An 18,881-nucleotide genomic window follows, 5' to 3' on the forward strand; every position below is an offset into this window, starting at 1 on the left:
CCCTAACGTGGGGATAATGAACAATGGACCAGCAACGTTATCCCCCAACGTGGGGATAATGAACAGTGGACCAGCAACGTTATCCCCCAACGTGGGGATAATGAACAATGGACCAGCAACGTTATCCCCCAACGTGGGGATAATGAACAATGGACCCGCAACGTTATCCCCCAACGTGGGGATAATGAACAATGGACCAGCAACGTTATCCCCCAACGTGGGGATAATGAACAATGGACCAGCAACGTTATCCCCCAACGTGGGGATAATGAACAATGGACCAGGCTATTTCCTGTAGATCACTGACTAGGGAGCTGCCTACAGGGCTGTCCCCATGAGCCCCAACGTGGGGATAATGAACAATGGACCAGGCTATTTCCAGTAGATCACTGACTAGGGAGCTGCCTACAGGGCTGTCCCCATGAGCTCCAACGTGGGGATAATGAACAATGGACCAGGCTATTTCCTGTAGATCACTGACTAGGGAGCTGCCTACAGGGCTGTCCCCATGAGCCCCAACGTGGGGATAATGAACAATGGACCAGGCTATTTCCAGTAGATCACTGACTAGGGAGCTGCCTACAGGGCTGTCCCCATGAGCCCCAACGTGGGGATAATGAACAATGGACCAGGCTATTTCCAGTAGATCACTGACTAGGGAGCTGCCTACAGGGCTGTCCCCATGAGCCTCAACGTGGGGATAATGAACAGCCCTGTTGAAGAGCTGTGTCCAGCTGGATCGGCAGTCGCTGAGGAATGTCATCGTCAGTGTCGCTCGGACAACGCCGTGTCCGTCCTCACATTAAAAGATATTCCATTCAAACCAAAGGTTTTCTTTAGTTTACAAACCAGGTTTTCAAATTAAATCAATGTCTTTATTTCTTTCTATATATGTACCCTCCGACTGCCAATAAAGACGGAGATAAGATAAAAGGGGGGTGGAGTGGGATGGAGACAAAAGGGGAGGGTGGAGTGGGACGGAGACAAAAGGGGGGTGGAGTGGGGACGGGGACAAAAGGGGGTGGAGTGGGACGGGGACAAAAGGGGGTGGAGTGGGACGGGGACAAAAGGGGGGGGTGGAGTGGGACGGGGACAAAAGGGGGGTTGGAGTGGGACGGAGACAAAAAGGGAGAAAAAGAAACAAGCTGGCAAACCGCCCGTAGAGATCGGCTAATAGTATTTCCACCCTGCGTTTCCAGTTAGGGAGCCACGTGAGGCCGATAATAGTTTAATGGCATAGCCGTCACCAGTTGGGCACAGTTTGAGATCTAAGCTGCAGAGGGTACGAGCCCAACAGACAGGACCAAGTGAGAGCCAATGACACACAGAAACAGAGGTGAGAGCCAGCGTAACACGGTAAGCCTTTTCGATGCAAAAGCTTTGAAGCCGGGCCATTTTGTGACGGAAAAGTGTAAAAGAAAAACATATTGTAAGACTTCAAATCTCATAATTTTTTTTAAAAAAGGACCACAACGAAAACTAGTCTCTTGACTTCTTTGTGTATGTATCCTCGGCAATATGGTGTATGGATCTGTTGTCTGTGGTAACATTTTATGTATTTTAATTAATGGTCTTTCACGTCTGGTTTGAATTATGCCTTATGAAGTGAAAAGAAGAGCAGGTCACAGAATAAGTGTATTCCATTAGCAAACACCTATTAAGGTTATTATGCCTCTACCAACGATGATGAGGGTAAACCAAATGATGTCCGGTTTCATTTTTTTGTCCAGTGATGCCCATGGGATTATAGGGCGGTGGGAGAAGATGAGGTGAAGAGAGGGAGTAATGAGAAAAAGGGTAGGCCCACTGCTCTGCTACGCTATTCATTTCACCTTAAGGGGTTTTCTCTAGACATAGAAAAGTAAACAGATCTCATTTTCTTCTTCCTCTACAAGTTCCTGAGGAACAAGATTAAATAGTATCAGGTTTTTATAAAAAGACAAATCACGCAACCCAAGTTCTGAAAAAAAACAAACACCAGAAATGTATGAATGAACTACCTTTTATATGGTATTCTTTTATAAAATAGATCATGTGACAAAACCAACAAACAAATGGGTTTTGAAGGCGTTTTAAAAACACCATTAAGCACGAATATTGCTATAATAAATTAACATGGTGTGTGGTCCTCGCACTACAACTCAAGAAACCATGATATAAACCCAGCTACTCTGTTATATGCCATAATATAAACCGAGACATTCCGGTCTATGATGTGAATGTATTTGTGAACCTATTATTCAACAGAGAAACATTTCTTCATAAGGAGGACTCACCTGGTTGAACCTCCGTGTAAACGCCACCACGTTGGGCGCCAGTCGGTGTTTCTCCTTCCTGTTCCATCCACAGCTAGCCAGCTCCTGCAACACAACAAAACACACAATCAATGTGATGGCTAACTGAACAATGGTGGAGCTAAAATGCCTTTAGAAAGTATTCTCACTCACACCCCCCAAAAAAAGGTGTGTTACAAATGAGATTAGATTGAGATTTGTTGGCATTGGCCGATGTAACCGATGTGAAATGGCTAGCTAGTTAGCGGTGTTGCGCGCTAATAGTGTTTCAAATCGGTGACGTCACTCGCTCTGAGACCTTGAAGTAATGGTTCCCCTTGCTCTGCAAGGGCCGTGGCTTTTGTGGAGCGATGGGTAACGATGCAGGTGTACAAAGCTCATCAGGAATTACCCAGAAAAACTAAATCAGCTGTAATCGCTGCCAAAGCTGATTGTAACATGTATTGACTCAAAGGGTTGAATACTTATCTAATCAAGATATATTAGTCTTCCACTTTGACATGAGTATTTTGTGTACGTCGTTGACACACAAAAAAATACAATTAAATCAATTTTAATCCCACTTTGTAACACAACAAAATGTGGAAAAAGTCAAGGGGTGTGAATAGTTTCTGAAGGCGCTGTATAAGAAACTACATAGGAATGAGAACAACGAGGGTAATTCATTTCAAGGTTCATAGAGATGTCATGCTAAATTGCACAAATCAGTTGGAAACTTTCTGAAGAGCAAAGCCTTATAAGGACGTGATCTTTCGTTACGGGAAGACCTGAAAAGCCACTTGTATGCACATTGACTGAATAAATGTGTTAGTTTTCCCCCACAGCTTTGAATACATGATCTACTTTCAATTCTTGTTACTCACACCAATTACTTAATTCACATGGATTATTTTCATTAACAGAAACCTATACATGCCATTTGGTGGCAGTGAAAAGATGAAGGAATTCCAAAAACTTCTATCTGATTTTCACTTTATAAGAATGAAGATGCCCAAAACTGGAAATATTGAATTCGTATCACGGACACATATGGACTGTCACATTGCATTACTTGCAATGACAAAAACAAACCATAAACAGAAGTCTTCCAAGCGCACTGTAACTCGATAGTTCCACCTCAATCCACTCTGTCCTTTCTTTCCACCATATATTTTAACAGATGTTCTGATATCACAGGCAAGCACGTCTGCAGGGAGACGTTAAGCCAAATGATGTTCCTCTGGAAAAATAAAGGACATAACTGTGTCCCACAAGGCTGTATAGAGGAAGTCTGGGGAGTTTTATATATATATATATATATATATATATATATATTTTTTTTTTAATCACATTTTCCCCTTGGTTTGCGATGAGAAACCATTGAGCCAAGATCCTCTAAGAATTCAACCAATTAAGAAGTGGCAACTGTTAAATAAACCCACTTATATACACTGGGACCCGAGGGCCTCTCCAGGTTGGTGTTAGCAACAGCTCAAAACACTAGGGCCTGAGGGCCTCTCCAGGTTGGTGTTAGCAACAGCTCAATACACTAGGGCCTGAGGGCCTCTCCAGGTTGGTGTTAGCAACAGCTCAATACACTAGGGCCTGAGGGCCTCTCCAGGTTGGTGTTAGCAACAGCTCAATACACTAGGCCCTGAGGGCCTCTCCAGGTTGGTGTTAGCAACAGCTCAATACACTAGGGCCTGAGGGCCTCTCCAGGTTGGTGTTAGCAACAGCTCAATACACTAGGGCCTGAGGGCCTCTCCAGGTTGGTGTTAGCAACAGCTCAAAACACTAGGGCCTGAGGGCCTCTCCAGGTTGGTGTTAGCAACAGCTCAAAACACTAGGGCCTGCCTGAGGGCCTCTCCATGTTGGTGTTAGCAACAGCTCAATAAACTAGGGCCTGAGGACCTCTCCAGGTTGGTGTTAGCAACAGCTCAATACACTAGGGCCTGAGGGCCTCTCCAGGTTGGTGTTAGCAACAGCTCATAAATAGCATCTGGAGGTCACAGCTAATTACAGAAAACAGGAGGATCACCAAGGTTATGGTTTTCAGGACATTCACACAAAGTGCTGCTTTATTTCAAATTTTTACACAATTTTCCTCCTTAATTTCTCTCATCTCATCGCTGCAACTCCCCATCCGGCTCGGGAGGCGAAGGTCGAATCATGTGTCCTTTAAAACATGACCGGCCAAACCGCGCTTCTTAACACCTGCCCACTTATCCCGGAAGCCAGCCGCACCAACGTGTCAGAGGAAAAACAGTTCAACTGAAAACTGGAATCAGCCTGCAGGCGCCTGGCCCACCACAAGGAGTCGCTAAAGCGCAGTGAGCCAAGTAAAGCCTCCTCAGCCAAACCCTCCCCTAACTCAGACGATGGCTGGGTCAATTGTGCGGCATCTTATGGAACTCCCAATCATGACCGGTTGTGATACTGCCCGGGATTGTGATACTTAACAGGAGGCCTCACGCTCCCCTTTAACTGGAGGCCTCACGCTCCCCTGGGCCTCACGCTCCCCACTAACAGGAGGCCTCACGCTCCCCTGGGCCTCACGCTCCCCACTAACAGGAAGCCTCACGCTCCCCACTAACAGGAGGCCTCACGCTCCCCTGGGCCTCACACTCCCCACTAACAGGAGGCCTCACGCTCCCCACTAACAGGAGGCCTCACGCTCCCCACTAACAGGAGGCCTCACGCTCCCCACTAACAGGAGGCCTCACGCTCCCCACTAACAGGAGGCCTCACGCTCCCCACTAACAGGAGGCCTCACGCTCCCCCCACTAACAGGAGGCCTCACGCTCCCCACTAACAGGAGGCCTCACGCTCCCACTAACAGGAGGCCTCACGCTCCCTTTAACTGGAGGGCTCACGCTCCCCACTAAAAGGAGGCCTCACGCTCCCCACTAACAGGAGGCCTCACGCTCCCCTTTAACTGGAGGGCTCACGCTCCCCACTAACAGGAGGCCTCACGCTCCCCACTAACAGGAGGCCTCACGCTCCCCACTAACAGGAGGCCTCACGCTCCCCTTTAACTGGAGGGCTCACGCTCCCCACTAAAAGGAGGCCTCACGCTCCCCACTAACAGGAGGCCTCACGCTCCCCTTTAACTGGAGGGCTCACGCTCCCCACTAAAAGGAGGCCTCCCGCTCCCCACTAACAGGAGGCCTCACGCTCCCCACTAAAAGGAGGCCTCACGCTCCCCACTAAAAGGAGGCCTCACGCTCCCCACTAACAGGAGGCCTCACGCTCCCCACTAACAGGAGGCCTCACGCTCCCCTGGGCCTCACACTCCCCACTAACAGGAGGCCTCACGCTCCCCACTAACAGGAGGCCTCACGCTCCCCACTAACAGGAGGCCTCACGCTCCCCACTAACAGGAGGCCTCACGCTCCCCACTAACAGGAGGCCTCACGCTCCCCTTTAACTGGAGGGCTCACGCTCCCCACTAAAAGGAGGCCTCCCGCTCCCCACTAACAGGAGGCCTCACGCTCCCCACTAAAAGGAGGCCTCACGCTCCCCACTAAAAGGAGGCCTCACGCTCCCCACTAACAGGAGGCCTCACGCTCCCCACTAACAGGAGGCCTCACGCTCCCCACTAACAGGAGGCCTCACGCTCCCCACTAACAGGAGGCCTCACGCTCCCCACTAACAGGCGGCCTCACGCTCCCCACTAACAGGAGGCCTCACGCTCCCCACTAACAGGAGGCCTCACGCTCCCCACTAACAAGAGGCCTCACGCTCCCCACTAACAGGCGGCCTCACGCTCCCCACTAACAGGCGGCCTCACGCTCCCCACTAACAGGCGGCCTCACGCTCCCCACTAACAGGAGGCCTCACGCTCCCCACTAAAAGGAGGCCTCTCCCTCAAACTCTCCTTTAACAGGAGGCCTCACGCTCCCCTTTAACTGGAGGGCTCACGCTCCCCACTAAAAGGAGGCCTCACGCTCCCCACTAACAGGAGGCCTCACGCTCCCCTTTAACTGGAGGCCTCACGCTCCCCACTAAAAGGAGGCCTCCCGCTCCCCACTAACAGGAGGCCTCACGCTCCCCACTAACAGGAGGCCTCACGCTCCCCACTAAAAGGAGGCCTCACGCTCCCCACTAAAAGGAGGCCTCACGCTCCCCACTAACAGGAGGCCTCACGCTCCCCACTAACAGGAGGCCTCACGCTCCCCTGGGCCTCACACTCCCCACTAACAGGAGGCCTCACGCTCCCCACTAACAGGAGGCCTCACGCTCCCCACTAACAGGAGGCCTCACGCTCCCCAGTAACAGGAGGCCTCACGCTCCCCACTAACAGGAGGCCTCACGCTCCCCTTTAACTGGAGGGCTCACGCTCCCCACTAAAAGGAGGCCTCCCGCTCCCCACTAACAGGAGGCCTCACGCTCCCCACTAAAAGGAGGCCTCACGCTCCCCACTAACAGGAGGCCTCACGCTCCCCACTAACAGGAGGCCTCACGCTCCCCACTAACAAGAGGCCTCACGCTCCCCACTAACAGGAGGCCTCACGCTCCCCACTAAAAGGAGGCCTCACGCTCCCCACTAAAAGGAGGCCTCTCCCTCAAACTCTCCTTTAACAGGAGGCCTCACGCTCCCCTTTAACAGGGGGCCTCTCCCTCAAACTCCCCTTTAACAGGAGGCCTCTCCCTCAAACTCCCCTTTAACAGGAGGCCTCACGCTCCCCACTAACAGGAGGCCTCTCCCTCAAACTCCCCTTTAACAGGAGGCCTCACGCTCCCCACTAACGGGAGGCCTCACGCTCCCCACTAACAGGAGGCCTCTCCCTCAAACTCCCCTTTAACAGGAGGCCTCACGCTCCCCTTTAACAGGAGGCCTCTCCCTCCCCTTTAACAGGAGGCCTCACGCTCCCCACTAACAGGAGGCCTCTCCCTCAAACTCCCCTTTAACAGGAGGCCTCACGCTCCCCACTAACGGGAGGCCTCACGCTCCCCACTAACAGGAGGCCTCTCCCTCAAACTCCCCTTTAACAGGAGGCCTCACGCTCCCCTTTAACAGGAGGCCTCTCCCTCCCCTTTAACAGGAGGCCTCACGCTCCCCACTAACAGGGGGCCTCTCCCGCAAACTCCCCTTTAACAGGGGGCCTCTCCCGCAAACTCCCCTTTAACAAGGGGCCTCTCCCGCAAACTCCCCTTTAACAAGGGGCCTCTCCCGCAAACTCCCCTTTAACAAGGGGCCTCTCCCGCAAACTCCCCTTTAACTCTACTCCAGACAATACCCAGGTATAGGAATTTTCTACACTTCTTTTATTATCAAGGTAGAGTGTATACAGTGTCTAGGAAGTAGGAAAAGGTTTCAAACTATGGTATATGAAGTAGGGTGGGGGGGGGATAATGAAATGAGGAACAGGGAGAGCAGCAATTTACGATCAGATTATTACAATTAGAACAGTGGCCATAAATTCACACTGTCAAATGGTTTCTTAAAATTACATTGGACCTTTACAAAAGATAGTCAAAATGTACACACAATCCCAGCTAGCAGCTGCAGTAAAAAAGGCAAAACATTTATCACACATTCTCATCTGCTTTTTCAAAAAACAGACAGCTGAGACAAAAGCTTCTGTACAAAGTAATTCTTCACACACACAAAAAAAAAAAAGGTGTTCGCAAAAAAAACTAGATTCCGGTTCCAGAGTAATGATGCAGGCTTTCACACAGACACACTACCTCATCCCACCCCCTCCCATCACCACCCATGCATTTGGTGGGAATCTCCCACCTCCTTCATTAATCTCATTCCAAGTCCTGGAACATTCAGAAAGCTCCCATGTTGGGAGGAGACGACACGATTTAACAGTGAACTCCCTCCCTTTATGGGAAATTCCGCTCGCTGACTTTTGATGTCTGATCTCGCAGGTAAAAAAAAATATTATAATAATCATATTTATATAGACTTTCCACCTCCATCTATTCTTCTGACTTTATAGGACATGCCGTACAGGGAGCAGATTTATAAGTTACAACTCTTTCCCCCCTGAATCAGCAGGTTTTCTTAACTCGTCGGGACCGTTGCCTTGTGGGTAAAGCGATAGGCCGTAGACGTCTCACCACATTGGCCGAGTTGTGCTCTTACCACATTGGCCGAGTTGTGCTCTTACCACATTGGCCGAGTTGTGCTCTTACCACATTGGCCGAGTTGTGCTCTTACCACATTGGCCGAGTTGTGCTCTTACCACATTGGCCGAGTTGTGCTCTTAAAAAAAAAAACTCACTTTTCCTTGTAGAAAGAAAGAAAGCAACAAAGGGTAGGAAGTGGCCATGACAGAAAATAACTACTTCTGCATTTAAGCCACATTTACTGTACTGTATACAGGAAGTAGATGGTGGATTCTCTTTCAGAGTGCCCTTACTGCGAGGGGGTTGGACAACGCGTGGGGCCATTGTAAATGCAGGCACAATGTGTTCTATATGTGAAGACTTACATTCTGCCTTTCTATAGCTCAGACCCGTTGTTCATCAACAAAAGAACAAGACTCCCTCTGGCATCTCAGACATCTATGGCATCTCAGACATCTCAGACATCTCAGACATCTCAGACATCTCAGGCATCTCTGGCATCTCTGGCATCTTAACTTTAGGCATCTCAGACATCTTAACTTTAGACATCTTAACTTTAGGCATCTCAGACATCTTAACTTTAGGCATCTCAGACATCTTAACTTTAGACATCTCAGACATCTTAGACATCTTAACTTTAGGCATCTTGACTTTAGACATCTCAGACATCTTAACTTTAGGAATCTCAGACATCTTAACTTTAGACATCTCAGACATCTTAGACATCTTAACTTTAGGCATCTCAGACATCTTAACTTTAGACATCTCAGACATCTTAACTTTAGACATCTCAGACATCTTAACTTTAGATCTCTTAACTTTAGGCGTCTCAGACATCTTAACTTTAGACATCTCAGACGTCTTAACTTTAGGCATCTCAGACATCTTAACTTTAGGCATCTCAGACATCTTAACTTTAGGCATCTCAGACATCTTAACTTTAGGCATCTCAGACATCTTAACTTTAGGCATCTCAGGCATCTTAACTTTAGGCATCTCAGACATCTTAACTTTAGGCATCTCAGACATCTTAACTTTAGGCATCTCAGACATCTTAACTTTAGGCATCTCAGACATCTCAGACATCTTAACTTTAGGCATCTCAACTTTAGACATCTTAACTTTAGACATCTCAGACATCTCAGACATCTTAACTTTAGACATCTCAGACATCTTAACTTTAGACATCTCAGACATCTTAACTTTAGACATCTCAGACATCTTAACTTTAGACATCTCAGACATCTTAACATTAGACATCTCAGACATCTTAACATTAGACATCTCAGACATCTTAACATTAGACATCTCAGACATCTTAACATTAGACATCTCAGACATCTTAACTTTAGGCATCTCAGACATCTTAACTTTAGACATCTCAGACATCTCTGACATCTTAACTTTAGGCATCTCAGACATCTCAGACATCTTAACTTTAGGCATCTCAGACATCTCAGACATCTTAACTTTAGGCATCTCAGACATCTTAACTTTAGACATCTCAGACATCTTAACTTTAGACATCTCAGACATCTTAACTTTAGACATCTCAGACATCTTAACTTTAGACATCTCAGACATCTCAGACATCTTAACTTTAGACATCTCAGACATCTTAACTTTAGGCATCTCAGACATCTTAACTTTAGGCATCTCAGACATCTTAACTTTAGGCATCTCAGACATCTTAACTTTAGGCATCTCAGACATCTTAACTTTAGACATCTCAGACATCTTAACTTTAGACATCTCAGACATCTCAGACATCTTAAATTTAGACATCTCAGACATCTTAACTTTAGGCATCTCTGGCATCTCAGACATCTCTGGCATCTCTGGCATCTCAGACATCTTAACTTTAGGCATCTCAGACATCTTAACTTTAGGCATCTCTGGCATCTCAGACATCTCTGGCATCTCTGACATCTCAGACATCTTAACTTTAGACATCTCAGACATCTTAGACATCTCAGACATCTTAACTTTAGACATCTCAGACATCTTAACTTTAGACATCTCAGACATCTTAACTCCAGACATCTCAGACATCTTAAATTTAGACATCTCAGACATCTTAACTTTAGACATCTTAACTTTAGACATCTTAGGCATCTTAACTTTAGACATCTCAGACATCTTAACTTTAGGCATCTCAGACATCTTAACTTTAGGCATCTCAGACATCTTAACTTTAGGCATCTTAACTTTAGACATCTTAGGCATCTTAACTTTAGACATCTTAACTTTAGACATCTTAGGCATCTTAACTTTAGACATCTCAGACATCTTAACTTTAGGCATCTCAGACATCTTAACTTTAGGCATCTCAGACATCTTAACTTTAGGCATCTCAGACATCTTAACTTTAGACATCTTAGACATCTTAACTTTAGGCATCTCAGACATCTCAGACATCTTAACTTTAGGCATCTCAGACATCTTAACATTAGACATCTCAGACATCTTAACATTAGACATCTCAGACATCTTAACTTTAGGCATCTCAACTTTAGACATCTTAACATTAGACATCTCAGACATCTTAACTTTAGACATCTCAGACATCTCTGGCATCTCAGACATCTTAACTTTAGACATCTCAAACATCTTAACTTTAGGCATCTCAGACATCTTAACTTTAGACATCTCAGACATCTTAACTTTAGACATCTCAGACATCTTAGACATCTTAACTTTAGACATCTCAGACATCTTAACTTTAGGCATCTCAGACATCTTAACTTTAGACATCTCAGACATCTTAACTTTAGACATCTCAGACATCTTAGACATCTTAACTTTAGACATCTCAGACATCTTAACTTTAGACATCTCAGACATCTTAAATTTAGACATCTCAGACATCTTAACTTTAGACATCTCAGACATCTCTGGCATCTCAGACATCTCTGGCATCTTAACTTTAGACATCTCAGACATCTCAGACATCTTAACTTTAGACATCTCAGACATCTTAACTTTAGACATCTCAGACATCTCTGGCATCTCAGACATCTTAACTTTAGGCATCTCAGACATCTTAACTTTAGGCATCTCAGACATCTTAACTTTAGGCATCTCAGACATCTTAACTTTAGGCATCTCAGACATCTTAACTTTAGGCATCTCAGACATCTTAACTTTAGACATCTTAGACATCTTAACTTTAGGCATCTCAGACATCTCAGACATCTTAACTTTAGGCATCTCAGACATCTTAACTTTAGACATCTCAGACATCTCTGGCATCTTAACTTTAGGCATCTCAGACATCTTAACTTTAGACATCTCAGACATCTTAACTTTAGACATCTCAGACATCTTAACTTTAGACATCTCAGACATCTTAACTTTAGGCATCTTAACTTTAGACATCTCAGACATCTTAGACATCTTAACTTTAGACATCTCAGACATCTTAACTTTAGACATCTCAGACATCTTAACTTTTGGCATCTCAGACATCTTAACTTTAGGCATCTCAGACATCTTAACTTTAGGCATCTCAGACATCTTAACTTTAGGCATCTCAGACATCTCAGACATCTTAACTTTAGGCATCTCAGACATCTTAACTTTAGGCATCTCAGACATCTTAACTTTAGGCATCTCAGACATCTTAACTTTAGGCATCTCAGACATCTTAGACATCTTAACTTTAGACATCTCAGACATCTTAGACATCTTAACTTTAGACATCTCAGACATCTTAGACATCTTAACTTTAGACATCTCAGACATCTTAACGTTAGACATCTCATACATCTTAACTTTAGGCATCTCAGACATCTCTGGCATCTTAACTTTAGGCATCTCAGACATCTTAACTTTAGGCATCTCAGACATCTTAACTTTAGGCATCTCGGACATCTTAACTTTAGGTATCTCGGACATCTTAACTTTAGGCATCTCGGACATCTTAACTTTAGGCATCTCGGACATCTTAACTTTAGGCATCTCAGACATCTTAACTTTAGGCATCTCAGACATCTTAACTTTAGACATCTTAACTTTAGGCATCTCAGACATCTTAACTTTAGGCATCTCAGACATCTTAACTTTAGGCATCTCAGATATCTCTGGCATCTTAACTTTAGGCATCTCGGACATCTTAACTTTAGACATCTCAGACATCTTAGACATCTTAACTTTAGACATCTCAGACATCTTAGACATCTTAACTTTAGACATCTTAACTTTAGGCATCTCAGACATCTTAACTTTAGACATCTCAGACATCTTAACTTTAGGCATCTCAGGCATCTTAACTTTAGGCATCTCGGACATCTTAACTTTAGACATCTCAGACATCTTAGACATCTTAACTTTAGACATCTCAGACATCTTAGACATCTTAACTTTAGACATCTTAACTTTAGGCATCTCAGACATCTTAACTTTAGGCATCTCGGACATCTTAACTTTAGGCATCTCGGACATCTTAACTTTAGACATTAGACATCTAGACATCTTAACTTTAGACATCTCAGACATCATCTCGGACATCTTAACTTTAGGCATCTCGGACATCTTAACTTTAGGCATCTCGGACATCTTAACTTTAGGCATCTCGGACATCTTAACTTTAGGCATCTCGGACATCTTAACTTTAGGCATCTCGGACATCTTAACTTTAGGCATCTCGGACATCTTAACTTTAGGCATCTCGGACATCTTAACTTTAGGCATCTCGGACATCTTAACTTTAGACATCTCAGACATCTTAGACATCTTAACTTTAGACATCTTAACTTTAGGCATCTCAGACATCTTAACTTTAGACATCTCAGACATCTTAACTTTAGGCATCTCAGACATCTTAACTTTAGGCATCTCAGACATCTCAGGCATCTTAACTTTAGGCATCTCAGACATCTTAACTTTAGGCATCTCAGACATCTTAACTTTAGACATCTCAGACATCTTAACTTTAGACATCTCAGACATCTTAACTTTAGACATCTCAGACATCTTAACTTTAGACATCTCAGACATCTTAACTTTAGACATCTCAGACATCTTAACTTTAGACATCTCAGACATCTTAACTTTAGACATCTCAGACATCTTAACTTTAGACATCTCAGACATCTTAACTTTAGACATCTCAGACATCTTAACTTTAGGCATCTCAGACATCTTAACTTTAGGCATCTCAGACATCTTAACTTTAGGCATCTCAGACATCTTAACTTTAGGCATCTCAGACATCTCAGACATCTTAACTTTAGACATCTCAGACATCTTAACTTTAGACATCTCAGACATCTTAACTTTAGACATCTCAGACATCTTAACTTTAGACATCTCAGACATCTTAACTTTAGACATCTCAGGCATCTCAGACATCTTAACTTTAGGCATCTCAGACATCTTAACTTTAGGCATCTCAGACATCTTAACTCCAGACATCTCAGACATCTTAACTCCAGACATCTCAGACATCTTAACTCCAGACATCTCAGACATCTTAACTCCAGACATCTCTGGCATCTCAGACATCTTAACTTTAGACATCTCAGACACCTTAACTTTAGACATCTCAACTTTAGACATCTCAGACACCTTAACTTTAGACATCTCAACTTTAGACATCTCAACTTTAGACATCTCAGACACCTTAACTTTAGACATCTCAACTTTAGACATCTCAGACACCTTAACTTTAGACATCTCAACTTTAGACATCTCAGACACCTTAACTTTAGACATCTCAGACATCTTAGACATCTCAGACATCTTAGACATCTCAGACATCTTAGACATCTCAGACATCTTAGACATCTCAGACATCTTAGACATCTCAGACATCTTAGACATCTCAGACATCTCAGACATCTCAGACATCTTAGACATCTTAACTTTAGACATCTCAACTTTAGACCAATCAGATTCAAGACCTGGCAAAACATGTCAAGCTGAGAAAGCGTTTCCAGTATTCACCGTGACGTACGAGAGGGAAAACAACAACCCATCAATACTCCCTTTTCCGTCCACAACATACAGTAAATAGTCTCTACAGCCAGTTGCTGTAGTGGTCAGAGGGTTGGCAGGTGGTTGGCTGTATGACCAGGGCCCAAGACCACCCTCCCGGTGCAAGGGGACTACTGACATATACCACACCCACTCTGTACAGAGTCCTTCCCCACACCATCACTTGGTACTGCTGAAGGCCAGTCAACATGACAACAACAAAAAAGTCAAGTCTACAAAAAGGAACACATTTTTCACAGCCTGAGTACATCATTGTTTGCAGGGTAATAGAATAGTTTAGACCTACGGTGACAAAGATGGACGAAAACCAAGCACAATAAAAACGTGGATATTTTCACCATAACAATGTGGAAGATTCCTAACGTCTAAATTAAGTCATCTAGCAAATTGTTATACATTAAAAACAAAACAACCACTTGGATATTCAGCACCTAAACAATGACAGGGTGTGAATAGTCAGCGAAGCTTTCAGAGGACTTCTATCTAATAGATTTCTGCTGTGAAGAGATGTATTTAGTTAGTTAGTTTTCCATTGCTTTGTTGCTACTTGAGTATCTTCTACATGGCTCAATAAACAAGGGATTGCGGCTGTGCAGGCAAAAATGGCACGATTCTCATACAGACCTTGAATTGAAATATCTTGATCTACTACAAGAAATCAATGTTTTGTTCCACAGGTCTGGAGAAAAAAAAAAAAAGGAAGAAAACTAGGACAGTCAGTCAATGTTGACAAGGTTAAACTCTCTTTAGTGGTACTTTATAACCCCTAGGACTCAAAATGATCTTCAGTCTCTCAAATCACTGTTGCCATGACAGCATTAGTTTAACAGATGTTGCCTTGCCTTGTGAATTTGCTCAAAACCTCCAAAGTTCTGAGCTGACTTCCAGAAGGGTGATGCCCTAAGCAGCTGCGAAGAGAGGCTGGTAATGTGTTCACTTTTAAATGGGCACCAGTTAATATTTATACATCTTGAAATAATTTTAGCATTTAGGCATCAAGTTAGATACATCTAAAATAAACAGATTACTGCATGAGTAGTCGAGAGCAGTTTTCGAAAACCTAGGTGACGCAAACTTCTCACTTTACATCTCTATAAACGAAGGAAGTACCAACGGAGTCAGTAGGTTACGAAGTAATTGGAGAGGGACCACTGGAGGAAGGGAGTGAGTGAGTGAGTGAGTGAGTGAGTGAGTGAGTGAGTGAGTGAGTGAGTGAGTGAGTGAGTGAGTGAGTGAGTGAAAGTGTGTCTATTGAAAAGGAGTGACTAGTACATTATGTTGCATGACGTGTTCACGTTCATAGAATGTATATTTCATTTCCTATTTCATGTCAGTCAACAAAAATGTGAAAACAAAATGTTAACAGGTACAATAGGTTTGTTCCTTCTGAGGAAAGATGGGAGTGAGGAAACTGTTGAATTGCAACATCCCTGCGGTCACTAATAAACCCGTGAGTGTGACATGTACAGTATCTGACAAGAGCTTACGTCAACGCTTCGCAAACTATCGCCAGACATTGAAATATGACGCCATTTCAGGGCTATTGAGTTTTACTGTGCACCGTGCCAGTATATTGCACAGCAGTGATTTATGGTGTTGTTTCACAGCATCTAGACACACTATCTGTTTATTATTTATTCTATTGGGTAATGTGCAATGTCATCCAAGCGATATTTGTGTATAAAATCATCTGTCAGAGTCTTTAAAAAGTGTTGCTAAATATAACACACATGACGAGCGGTACTCGCCCATTCGTCTAAAAAGGAGAGGAAAAAGATACAACTCAGAATTCAGATCCATGAAGGAGAATTCTCTACTACCTGTTGATACAGTTTCATACAGCATACCAGAAAAATGTATACGTCACTCGGGCTGCACAGCGGCCACGTCACTCGGGCTGCACAGCGGCCACGTCACTCGGGCTGCACAGCGGCCACGTCACTCGGGCTGCACAGCGGCCACGTCACTCATTGGATTGACCATTCGACAGAGTTGCGGTCAATTCCATTTCAGGAAGTAAACCAAAATTCCAATTCCAGGATTGTGGCGTAATACCTACATGTTTCAAGCAGACCACTATATTCCCTGTGCCCAAGAACGCCAACGTAACCCAGTCTAAATGACTAATCGTCCCGTAGCACTCACATCTGTAGTTATGAAATTCTTTGAAAGGCTGGTCATGTCTCACATCAACACCATCATCCCAGACACCCTGGACCCACTCCAATTCCCATTACACCACAACAGATCCACAGATGACGCAATCTCTATTGCACTCTACACTGCCCTTTCCCACCTGGGCAAGAGGAACACTTGTGTGAGAATGCTGTTCAATGACTACAGCTCAGCGTTCAACATCATAGTGCCCTCCAAGCTCATCACAGAGCGAAGGACCCTGGGACTAAATTAGTAACCAACAAAACATACACCACACTGGCCCATCAGAGATGAGTGCTTAGTCCCCTCCTGTACTCCCTGTTCACCTCATGACTGTGAGGCTGCGCACGACTCCAACACCATCATTAGGTTTTGACACGACGGTGGTTGTCCTGATATCCGACGACAATGAGACAGCCTATAGGGAGGTCAGTGACCTGGAAGTGTGGTGCCAGAACAACAACCTCTCCATCAACATCAGCTAGACAAAGAGCTGATCGTGGACTACAGGAGAAGAAGGGCCGAGCACATTGACAGGGCGTGAACATTGACCCGTGAAGCGGGTCGAAAGCATCAAGTTCCTCGGTATCCACATGACTAAGGAATTATCATGGTCCCCACAGACACACACCAACTTGTGAACAAGGCAAGACAACACCTCTTCCCCCTCAGGAGGCTGAAAAGATTTGGCATGGGCTTTCAGATCCTCAAAAAGTTACACGGCTGCACCATTGAGATCTTCACTGGCTGCATCACCACCTGGTATGGCAATGGCTTGGCATCCAACAACAAGGTGCTACACAGGGTAGTGCGTACGGCCCAGTACGTCACTAGGGTCAAACTCCCTGCCATGCAGGACCTCTATACCAGGAGGTGTCAGAGGAAAGCCTTAATAAAAAATTGTCAAAGACTCCAACCAATCAAGTCACAGACTGTTCTCTTTGCTACCCCATGGCAAGCGGTACCGGTGCACCAAGTCTGGAACCAACAGGACCCTGAACAGCTTCTACCCCAAAGCCATACGACTGATAAATAGTTAGGTAAATAGTTAAAGAAATAGCTACCTCCATTGACCCTTTTTGCACCAACTCTTTTGACTCATCACATACACTGTCGTTACTGTTAATTACCTATCTATCCTGTTGCCTAGTCACTTTATACCTACCTACAGTATACAGTGGGCAAAAAAGTATTTAGTCAGCCACCAATTGTGCAAGTTCTCCCACTTAAAAATATGAGAGAGGCCTGTAATTTTCATCATAGGTACACTTCAACTATGCCAGACAAAGTGAGGAAAAAAATCCAGAAAATCACATTGTAGGATTTTTTATGAATTTATTTGCAAATTATGGTGGAAAATGAGTATTTGGTCAATAACAAAAGTTTCTCAATACTTTGTTATATACCCTTTGTTGGCAATGACAGAGGTCAAACGTTTTCTGTAAGTCTTCACAAGGTTTTCACACACTGTTGCTGGTATTTTGGCCCATTCCTCCATGCAGATCTCCTCTAGAGCAGTGATGTTTTGGGGCTGTTGCTGGGCAACTCCCTCCAAAGATTTTCTATGGGGGTTGAGATCTGAGACTGGCTAGGCCCCTCCAGGACCTTTAAATGCTTCTTACGAAGTCACTCCTTCGTTGCCCGGCGGTGTGTTTGGGATCATTGTCATGCTGAAAGACCCAGCCACATTTCATCTTCAATGCCCTTGCTGATGGAAGGAGGTTTTCACTCAAAATCTCACGATACATGGCCCCATTCATTCTTTCCTTTACACGGATCAGTCGTCCTGGTCCCTTTGCAGAAAAACAGCCCCAAAGCATGATGTTTCCACCCCCATGCTTCACAGTAGGTATGGTGTTCTTTGGATGCAACTCAGCATTCTTTGTCCTCCAAACACAACGATTGAGTTTTTACCAAAAAGTTATATTTTGGTTTCATCTGACCATATAAAACATTCTCCCAATCTTCTTCTGGATCATCCAAATGCTCTCTAGCAAACTTCAGACGGGCCTGGACATGTACTGGCTTAAGCAGGGGGACAGGTCTGGCACTGCAGGATTTGAGTCCCTGGCGGCGTAGTGTGTTACTGATGGTAGGCTTTGTTACTTTGGTCCCAGCTCTCTGCAGGTCATTCACTAGGTCCCCCCGTGTGGTTCTGGGATTTATGCTCACTGTTCCTGTGATCATTTTGACCCCACGGGGTGAGATCTTGCGTGGAGCCCCAGATCGAGGGAGATTATCAGTGGTCTTGTATGTCTTCCATTTCCTAATAATTGCTCCCACAGTTGATTTCTTCAAACCAAGCTGCTTACCTATTGCAGATTCAGTCTTTCCAGCCTGGTGCAGGTCTACAATTTTGTTTCTGGTGTCCTT

At 44.7% G+C, this 18,881-nt stretch overlaps 1 protein-coding gene across 2 annotated transcripts in view; it reads right to left on the minus strand.

Moving 5' to 3' along the window:
- LOC115117730 (ras-specific guanine nucleotide-releasing factor RalGPS1-like) overlaps positions 1–18,881 on the minus strand; it is a 311,343-nt gene that overhangs the window by 215,692 nt on the left and 76,770 nt on the right. For both annotated transcript variants that reach the window (XM_065017198.1, XM_065017197.1), the window contains exon 5: positions 2,277–2,360. In XM_065017198.1, coding sequence (XP_064873270.1) covers positions 2,277–2,360 — 84 coding nt within the window. The remainder of the gene's footprint in view (positions 1–2,276; positions 2,361–18,881) is intronic.

This window comes from Oncorhynchus nerka, linkage group LG4 (assembly GCF_034236695.1).
Source record: "Oncorhynchus nerka isolate Pitt River linkage group LG4, Oner_Uvic_2.0, whole genome shotgun sequence".
In the NCBI taxonomy this organism is placed as follows: Eukaryota; Metazoa; Chordata; class Actinopteri; order Salmoniformes; family Salmonidae; genus Oncorhynchus; species Oncorhynchus nerka.